Source organism: Tubulanus polymorphus, chromosome 2, assembly GCF_964204645.1.
Source record: "Tubulanus polymorphus chromosome 2, tnTubPoly1.2, whole genome shotgun sequence".
In the NCBI taxonomy this organism is placed as follows: Eukaryota; Metazoa; Nemertea; class Palaeonemertea; order Tubulaniformes; family Tubulanidae; genus Tubulanus; species Tubulanus polymorphus.
In genome coordinates, this window is record NC_134026.1 from 13972444 (window position 1) to 13982452 (window position 10009).

The following is a 10009-nucleotide window of genomic DNA, read 5'->3' on the forward strand; positions in this document are numbered from 1 at the left end:
TATCGGAAAGAACGAACATCATCATCGATATGTTCAAAGATTCAAGCTCGTTTCACAGCATCCATGGCGGCTGTGAATTGCAGTTTCAAATATTGATCATGCCCTCGATAATGTTGAAATTGTCAATGGTAAGCTTCTAATTGATAATCTAAATTACAAGGTCAAAAGGGAATTGGGTGAAAAATCTTGTTCAGGATTTTTCAGGGCCCCGGGATTTTTCGTCTGTCAACATCACTTCCCTCTGCGAAGTCTGTTTACATCGGTTGGTAAATGGGTGGAAAAATACATTTTTCAGTTGTTCTATTGCTTTGAAATTTTTACTACATAAAGGAAGGATATATGGCATACAATTTCAGTTGGAATTGAATAGATCAGTGCATTTTGCTGGGAGACAGAGCAGTTTATCTGAAAATTTTTCATGAATTTTTTTCATGGGGGCCATCTTGGAGTATGTGACCTTGACCTCAAGTTCACTTATATCCAAATTATTTATGTCTACATTGTTGGCCCAAAAGTTATCAACAACATGCTATATAAATTTTGTGTCAGATACTTTGGTAACTATTCTATGAAGTTTCAAATATACCCCCTATAATCCCCTAAATTCCCTCCGGTACAACAGCCGAGACACTATGTGGTATCGAAAGGGTTAAGGTTGATAAAGAGAAGGGTTGGAGAGTTCACCAGCGACTGTTCATAAATCTGCTGTTACTCCAAGGTCGTATGTTGTTCAGTTACTTATTGAAAGGTAAGCGTTAATTCCAGGACGAATGAGTTACCTTTTTTCAGGTAGGGTTTATTCCAACTGAAGTGACGTTGCTAAATACGCATGTGCAGAATTGTTGGAAAATCCTAAGTATAAATGAGAAAACAAGAGCCCCAAGGGGCACTATGGCCAGCCTGTCAGCTTTTCATAAAATGGCAAATGACGCATTATGTGGATCATATTTGTCAAAATACACCCCAGCTCAGCACAGTCATTACCATTAATTTACACAATGCAATTGTGTTTAGCTCAGACAGCAACTGGAGCTTGCAGGAACAAATACCTCAAATAAATCTTTTCGCTTGGTCTAGCCTAGCGTACATCGACACTGCGATAGGAGACAACTAGACAGCAACAGTTTTCGGTGAATGCGAGGAACTGGCTGGATACAATCAGTTACTCAAATTTGTTGATGCGATCAAGCTAACGACTGTAGCTAATGACTGGTTAGCGTCCATCTATCTCCAGTTCCAGCCAGTTGCCCATGTTTCACTTTTGAGCAACTAGTTGTACTCAGTTACTGTCATATCCGTAGATGTGAACGCTCCATAATCAGATGCCCTCAAGGATATTTGCTAGTTAACACATCTCAGTTGCTATTGATGTACGCGCTATGATGTACGTGCTACCAGCATGAACCAGCATGAGTTGCTGGCTTTTACTAGATTTTCGATGTGCACGAGGTATTCACTCACGAGCAACAAGTTGTCTCCAGTCGCTTTGTCAATGTACGCTTAGCTTTATTGATTTGAATGCGGAATTGAATTTTCTGAAAATTGCTCTATAAAACTAGAAATTGATTTGGATTTGTTTTATTTGTTCAATGGAAGTAAAATTGAATTGAATTTATTTTGCTGAATAAGCATATGGCTAATAAGCATATTAAACTCCTCCTGGTGTCCAGGGTCTTAACCAGGAATGAATATGTACCTGCACAAAATTGGAACATCTGAAATTATCAGCCAGTCCAACATATATGGCGCCACAGGTGACACACAAGGTCACCGAGCCAGTTTTTGGGCTGAAGATGTCCCTAGGGTTGATACAAGTGTAAACCAAATATCAAGACATTACATTGAAGCATCTTTAAAATTCCCAAAATAACTGGATTCGGCTTACGGATGAATGGATGGACGACGGATGAAAAGTGAACGCAATAGCCCATTGGGACTTAAGTCCCAAGTGGACTAGAAAAAAAAAACGAAAAAATTCCTGTCCTTTAAGTGCGTGCTTGGTGCAGAGCCCGGCTTGTACCCCATATCTATACATATGCAGCATGCCTGCACAACGGATGATGAGAATTTTATACTCTTCTCACCCTCAAAAGACACGCAGCATTTTGTGAGCAAGGTATTTCTGGATAGGTCTTTAAAGCCATTATGAAGAAGTCAAAAAATATTCAAGACTCAACGGTTAACCAACAGGAATTATACCTAGGAGCTTAAACCCAACACTTAAGCATTAGAAAATGAGATGATCACTGTAATAGGCCTATGATATACTGTAAATAAATAAAAACATACATGTTTAATAAGTGTTCGATTTTTCCTGCAACTCTTTCTTCATTATATTTTTCTCCACATTTAGTAAACAACACATTTCTATCTTCATTTTTCTCTTCGAAAACTCCTAATACCAAACCTCGTCCCTAGAAGAAAAGAATCATAGAAATTTCAACAGAGATTTCATATTAGTAGTATATGTATATTAAAAACCAACCAGAACTGTAAGAAAGTCCAAGTGTGCTAGTTTTCTTTTCAAACATCTCATTCATTTCTACACATCATTGTCATCATCAGCAGTTCCCCTTAACCCTTTCGCTGCGCATGACATTATGGAAACATATGAGTGACAGATACTGCCCATATGACGTTTATGAAACGTCATTCACTTATCCACTATCAGCGTGAAGGCGCACAAAACTAGCACGTATGTAATACACAGGGTTTGGTAAATTTTCTTTCGTTTTATTTGCTTATTCCATTCATTTACAATAAATGTCACAGTTTGGATGAATGAGATTATCATAGGCCTAACATGATTATTACAATAATATCATAACTAATATCGCAAAGAACTATTCATTATAATAGCTTTTGCAATAAACAATGCTTTTTTGTTGTTCATTTTATTTGATTGCAGAATAACCACTCATAACACAGCTACATTATCAATAACTCTGGGAACTGTACCCAAAGCCCATCGAGGAGTGCCTGTGGTCGGTCATTGATACTGGTTTTATTCATTCACTATCATTAGTTACAGGTCCATGCGTCAGTGATTTAGGCCGAATTAGACATAGTGAATATTTAGCTGTATACGGCAAAGTATTTATCTCTGCTATTTGATCGTATAGGGCCTATATTATTCATAAAAGTAACAATAAAATCATTATATTAGATATATATCTGTTGATTGTCACAACGTACAAACAGCTTGTCAGTTAGTATGTTGCGAAAGATCACCGGATAATCTGTGTCCACATTAAACGCACTAAATATGCATCAAACTACCTAAAAATAAGCATTTTAGATTTTTATGACGAGCCTCGCTGTTTTTCGTGAAGGCATATCCCATAGCCCTTTTGATGCAATTTACTTTGATTCAGGATGTCATTCAGATGAAGATAATCAATTCGACAAAACTGATTTGCGAGTCATAGATTATTTTTCATCAATTAAAATGATAATTTGATAGCAGAATTGTTAAACATGGAGGACTTGAAAGGCTGAATTCAAGAAAATGTCTATCGCACTTTTGAGCCCAAACGTCTACTTTTACTTAGTAGCCACTTGAGAACAATAAGCAATTAACGATATCGGCTTCTTTTCCAGAAGTATACATTTCAAAACAGTCACTCTGAAATAGTATTCCTTTCAATTCGGTTGGTTTTCTATAGTGGCTGTTTCAAAGAGTCTACTATTGAAAAGTGACCATTTTGAAACATCTGGTTTTGATAGTGCACACTAGCAGTAGAGGTGACTGTAAAACCACCCGCCTGTTAACAGTGACTTTGTGATAGTAACTCCTACCATAGCAGCTAGCATAGCAGATACGAGTAAAATCCCACAATAAAAGAATTAGATGATAAAATGTTTATTAAAACATATAAGAAATATTTCGGGTGGTTACTACCTCCCTTCTTCAGTCTAAAATGAGTCTAGCATAGCAGATGATTAATCAGCCTCTTCAAAATTTCACTTGAAAACAAATGTGTAAACATGGCTAATTATGACGAACAACAATTGTCGCCACTTAGCCATATCGAATATTTACGGGTCAGATAAAAACAAGAGCCCCAAGGGGCACTCAGACTAGTCAATACCTAATAATTAACACAATAGCATATCAAGGTCATCCATCTGATTTGAGAAAAAGCTATTTTTCCCGGACTTTGCCAATTGTCAGTGATATTTTCTGTGGTTCAATTAAAAATATCCCTCCCAAAAATCAAATCAAATAAAGATTTCACAGAAATCTATATTGAAATACAATTTTAGATCTTAAAATAAAACCCAAAAGTAAAACAGTAGACGATACCGCGGGTTCACGTGAACACCTGCTTATCTCTGCGGCGAAACCAATCATAGAGGAGTCTTTGCTTTCTGATTGGCTTTTTAAAACAGATATTATTGCGATCGGATTTTCGTGAAAAAGCTCATATAAATTTTAACGAGGCCCTCTTTCAAAATTCAGCTTCGTAGAATTTGGATAATGGATAATGCTTTAATGAGTGATTTGTATGAATATATGCTCAGTTGCTCTGTCAAAGAGCCCTTGCTCTGGAAACCATGTCATTTAAATTCGCTCCATTTGTATAGGGTTGACTACTTAACGAAATTAACCAGTTTAGATCGTATATACATGTACATCAAATGATTGAAGTAAATGAATTTCTTAGACATGATTAGATATGATAAGATAATTTACGGTTCCAAAAAATACATTGATTTGCATAGAATATCTTCACATCTTTTGCATTTAAAATTTTCTGAATCATGATTAGTTAAACAAGAAACATGGAACCAGCGATCACACATACTACAAGCTACCCATTCAACCAGCTGATCATCTCCTCAATCCTCCTTCTCTCCACACACTGCACAAACCTCATTCTCGCTCTCAGCTCCCTCACTAGACTCATTTCCTTCATTCTCACTGTCATCTTCCGCACCCTGATTCTCTTCCTTATTTTCTCTCTCATCCTCGCTCTCATCACTAACATTCAGATTCATAACAACATAAGTTTCAAATTTTTTTACTAGATTGTCTGATAATTTGTCCTTAATCCATAATTCGTTTTCGATTTTCTTCATGTGATCATCGTAATTACTCCAATTTTCCGCTGTGACTTGTTCTCTGCCTTCAATGATTAACTTTCCTACATCCTTCAGTTTATTTGTAGTGTTTCTTTTCTTTGCATATGCTTTCATCTGGTGCCAAACCATTTCAATTGAGTTGAGCTCGCAATGTTTGACTGGTAATATCAGTAGCTCTTGTCCAGAATCGAGAATCAGCTGCTCTGATTTGTAAACTTTATTTGGTTATTAAGTTTGACATAGTTTTACAAGTTGTTGTTTGTTTAAATTTTGGTCGTATATCACTTTTTTCTTTTCCAACCATCTCTGAAAAGGAAAATTTAATGTTATTAGCATCGTAAGCATACCAAATAGATTCTTCATTCCTTGAGCCTGTAAGGCTCTATAAGGGGTCATTCATTTATTCTGTATGCATTAGGGGAGGGGATGGGTCAGTGCAATTGCGTACTGTAATGCTTAATGTATAATGAAAAAATGGCCGATTTTGCGTACAAAGGGGAGAGGGATTTAAAAATTAAAATTTTATGCGTACGTAATAAATGAATGATCCCAAAATGGGTGGGTAGGTAGGTAGGACATTTTTTTTTCTTTTTATAGAAAAAAAAATATCGGTTATTCTTCTAACAGTGGGTCGCCGTAAATAATTTTTAATGGACTAAATTTTTAGTCAGGGATATGATAATAATGTTTTATTCTGAAAATGATTATTTGAATTGATGAAATATTGGGTCAGTCGGGCCCAAGAAGCAGGGTTTTCTTTTGGTGTGGCCTAGTGCAATGTTTTTCTGAGATGTTTTCTGACACATGGGTTTTTCCCTTGGTTCGAGTTTTAAGTAAACAAAAACAGGGTAAACAAACATTTGACAGTGAGAACATTACTTTTTCTCAAACAACCTTTTTCTATCTATGGATGAGGGTTGATTACACTTAGATGGATGACTAATTGAAAATTGTACGATATGCTTCTGAGATACCTCCCAAAAGTATACCTGTCATTTCAATAAAAACATTTTCATTGAATTGACGTGGATACTTTGGGCTTACCATCTTTGGTGTGCATACACTGTATATATTTGAAGAAGTCCAACGATTCAAATCTTATATGATGAAATTTATTATTTTGAAACCAGTTTTGAAAAGTGATTTCATAAAATCTGATGAGCGTTTTAGCGTTTTAGCCCACCAGACATATGTTTCCCTCCCTCCCTCCCTCCCTCCCTCCCTCCCTCCCTCGCTCTCCTAGGTACCAATATAATAAGGAAATACTAAGTAATTCCATTATTCAACGCCCCCTGGTGACCATATAGAATAACAAATGACCTTGAAACTTACCACAACCATAGACCATGTCCTGAGCTACAACTTTCCAGTTGGTTGTGGAAACAAAATATGCATAGGTACGAATATAATGTAGAAATACTAAGTTGTTGTATTGTTCAATGCCCCCTGGTGGCCATATTCAAAAACCAATGAAGTTGAAACTCACCACAATCATAGAACATGTCAGCAGCTATGATTATTTAATTGATTGTGGTAACAAAAAATGACTAGTTACCAATATAATATGGAAATACTAGGTTTTTCTAGTATTCAACACCCCCTGCTGACCATATGCAAAGCCCAATGACCTTGAGACTCACCTTAATCACAGAATATATCATGAGCTACAACTTTGCAATTGATCATCGTAACAAAGTATGCCTACGTACCAAATAATAAGGAAATACTTAGTTATTCTTCTATGACCATATAGAACAACTAATGACCTTGAAACTCACCACAATCATAGACAATGGGCTACACTTTGCAATTGATCATGGAAACAAAATATGCTTAGGTATCAATATAGGCCTAATGTGAAAAACTTATATATATATATATATCACCCCGTATATACCGCCACCCCTGTTATTGTTCTGCATCTATATATATGAGTCAAAATATGGTGTCCTAAAATTCCTGTTACGTCCGGGAAATGCCAAAATTACAAATTTAATCATGAACAAAATTGAATCCAACAGTATTATTCTGTAGTTAAGAGTATACCTAAGTATAAGTAAAATGGAAAAGATAGTTCATCAGTCCTAACAACCTTAATTATGTAATTAATGAAAATTCCTGGACGTAACTTGGGACACAAAATGTAAATCAAAAATTTGATTTATCGGCATGATGTTCTATTCTTTTCATAATTTTATCAATGTCACTGTAAAAATTAATAATCATTAGACGTCCCTTCACATGAAACTATGAAGTTGAAACATTATTTTCAGAGATTATCTCCAAAAATATTACTGGATGTAACAGGACGCGATAAGGATATTCCAAAGTGTTACATTTTTCAAATTTTCGCAGGTTTAGTTTGTGCAAACGAGTTAAATAAGTTAAATATCATTTAATAAGACTTTTGGGAGACATTTGGAACTCCCTAATTTTCCAGAGAATAGGATTGGCAAGAAATTTAAATGCAAGATGTAAGAATGTTGAAAAAATATTGCAGCCGGAATTAAATTAATTTTTTCTAGTTTAATTGCATTTTATTTATTTGTTTACTAACACTTTGTATTCAAGTTTATTGTTGTGAGTATCCGAGTTAACCTGTACTGATGAACATGTTGTATATGCTTTCCATTTTGCTTTAGCATGTACAGCAGGCCCACGGCTCGGTGATGCACCTTAACAACTAACCCAAGAAACATGGAACAATAAATATTATCATCAAATCTAATAAAAAATTAGGTATAATGAAATGAAACAGTCAAGGAAGATTTTGTTCCATCTTTCTTAATAAAGGGCCGAAACACAGAGGCTGGAATTGACAATTACGCTTTGAATATTTGTTGTCAATATGTCTTTGACATATTTGATCGAGAAAAGTCCATGTTGATATAAATTTCCAAAATTCGACGCTATGTATGTTACATCGTTTTCATATTGTCCCTCTAAGCCTTTGTGTCTGCAGGTTTCTGCTATCATCAAACCAACGGAATTGTTCAGTTGCTCAGAAGCAGGATGGAGTTAACCAGTGGATAGTTGACATAGTGACAATTAAAAGTTCAATGTTACTATGGTATTTATCCACTGGTTATCTTTAACGAACTTTTGAGCAACTGACTCCTGAACTACACACAGAAGCTGATATCAGGAAGAATATGTTGTCCATTGGAGGCAACCAGCACATTATACTAACAACAAAACTTGCTTACTCCGGATCTCTTATAATCAGTTTTTCATTTTATCTGGACAGATATTCTAGCACAGTTAGATTAATTGCATTCAAATTACATGTATTTTACTCAAAATAATCCGGTTTTGGGCAGTCCCGAATTAAGCAAGTTCTACTGTTTCAAACACCACGATGGATAGTGTAATGGTTTTACTTTCACTAGGGTAATATCATTATGCGCATGATAGCATTTTCGCAGTTGCTCAAAATTACTCTGAAATCTCACTCATAACAACTTACACAGATTATTTTTAAAAGTTTATTAAGAATAATAAGAAATAACAAAAAAACTTAACAAAAATTGCCACATCAATAACTACAAACCCTGGTCCAGATTGCACTATTCATTATTTCATTAAAGTAAATCAGATTAAGTAGTAAAAGTTAACGAGTAAGTAGGCTATCCGACAGGCTACCCGGCTATCCGAGAATTGATTGTAATGATAGAGCATGAATGAGAATTCTGACATTAAGTAGAATAGGTTTTTCCCTTTATATTGATTCGCACATCCATCTGAAAAATGGACTTCGTGTTCTATTTTAACACCACGTGTTTTTAGATGATCATGTACCTTTCTTTTAAACCAATCAACGGCATATTCATCATGTTTCAAGTCATCTGATACAAAGAAAATATTTTCTTCTACAAGATCTTGGCAGTTTGGACACCTATAGACAGCAACAGTTGGATGCAGCGTTGCCTGTTTATATTGGTAATACACTGATTGTATTTCATCTTGGTATGTTGTCCTATAGTTTTGGCTGAAATCCTGCACAGTCAACACCCATCCTGGTGGTAGGTTTTCTTTCAACAATTTATACTGATCGTTTTGCCATCTGGCATTGAACAGATGTTCAGCGAATGGTACCAATTCCACCAACAATTCTTCAATGCACTCATTCAATGATCCATTTTTCTCCATCAAAACCTTCACCTTCTTATCTTTATCATCCTTGGTTTTTTCATTACCATCCACCCATTTTTTCCATTGAAGGGGCAGCTTTCCATCCAGTTTTCTTTCATTCAAGATACTTCTTGTAAGCTTAGGACCGCACTTATTACAGGTCCGCTTAATGCATGCAGGTTCATGATATGCCGAGGTCCTTATTTTAGGACACATACTGGTATTGACCAATTGAAACTTGTTACCAACATCAGCTGTTTTTACTCCTTTTCTGTGAGCTAAATTATTGATGGCATCTAATTTGAACTCAATGTTGATGCAGTATTCACACAAACAGCGATTATATTTGTTCCTATCCATAGTCAGGCATTCTTTAGGACGAAGCTTCGCGAATGTTGACAATCCTACTTTAAAATCCCCGAATTCTGAATGGATCATCTTAATCGGGGCACTCAGAACACATTTCTGAATACCATTTCGGGAGACGGTTCTCTTAGTTGGCAAAATCGTCGATTTTTCTAAGTAGTACTTTCTGATCAAATTTCGTCTTTCTTCGGACAATTTGTCACATCGATAAGGTTTCTCTTCTAATAGTGAGGCATACTTCCAGTGCTGATATGATATGTCAAGTTTGGCTCTAGCTGCGCGACTGTTTTTATACTTTCCACACACAAGTGTTACTAATGTTCTGTATTTGCTGTACTTCTTTGATACCTTATGTGCTCTTAAATTTTTCTTGATATTATTGACAATTTCTTTTTCAGTGTCAACTGTGGAACTTGATTCAGACTTA

General features: G+C 35.6%; 1 protein-coding gene across 3 annotated transcripts in view; it reads right to left on the reverse strand.

Moving 5' to 3' along the window:
- Window positions 1-10009, reverse strand: part of LOC141900754 (cytosol aminopeptidase-like) — a 139755-nt gene that overhangs the window by 114883 nt on the left and 14863 nt on the right. For 2 of the 3 annotated variants that reach the window (XM_074787782.1, XM_074787780.1), the window contains exons 2-3: window positions 5029-5391; window positions 2290-2414 (exon numbers count right to left, since the gene is read on the reverse strand). In XM_074787782.1, coding sequence (XP_074643883.1) covers window positions 2290-2414; window positions 5029-5214 — 311 coding nt within the window. In that variant the 5' untranslated portion in view covers window positions 5215-5391. The remainder of the gene's footprint in view (window positions 1-2289; window positions 2415-5028; window positions 5392-10009) is intronic. The other variant, XM_074787781.1, reaches the window with a different exon arrangement.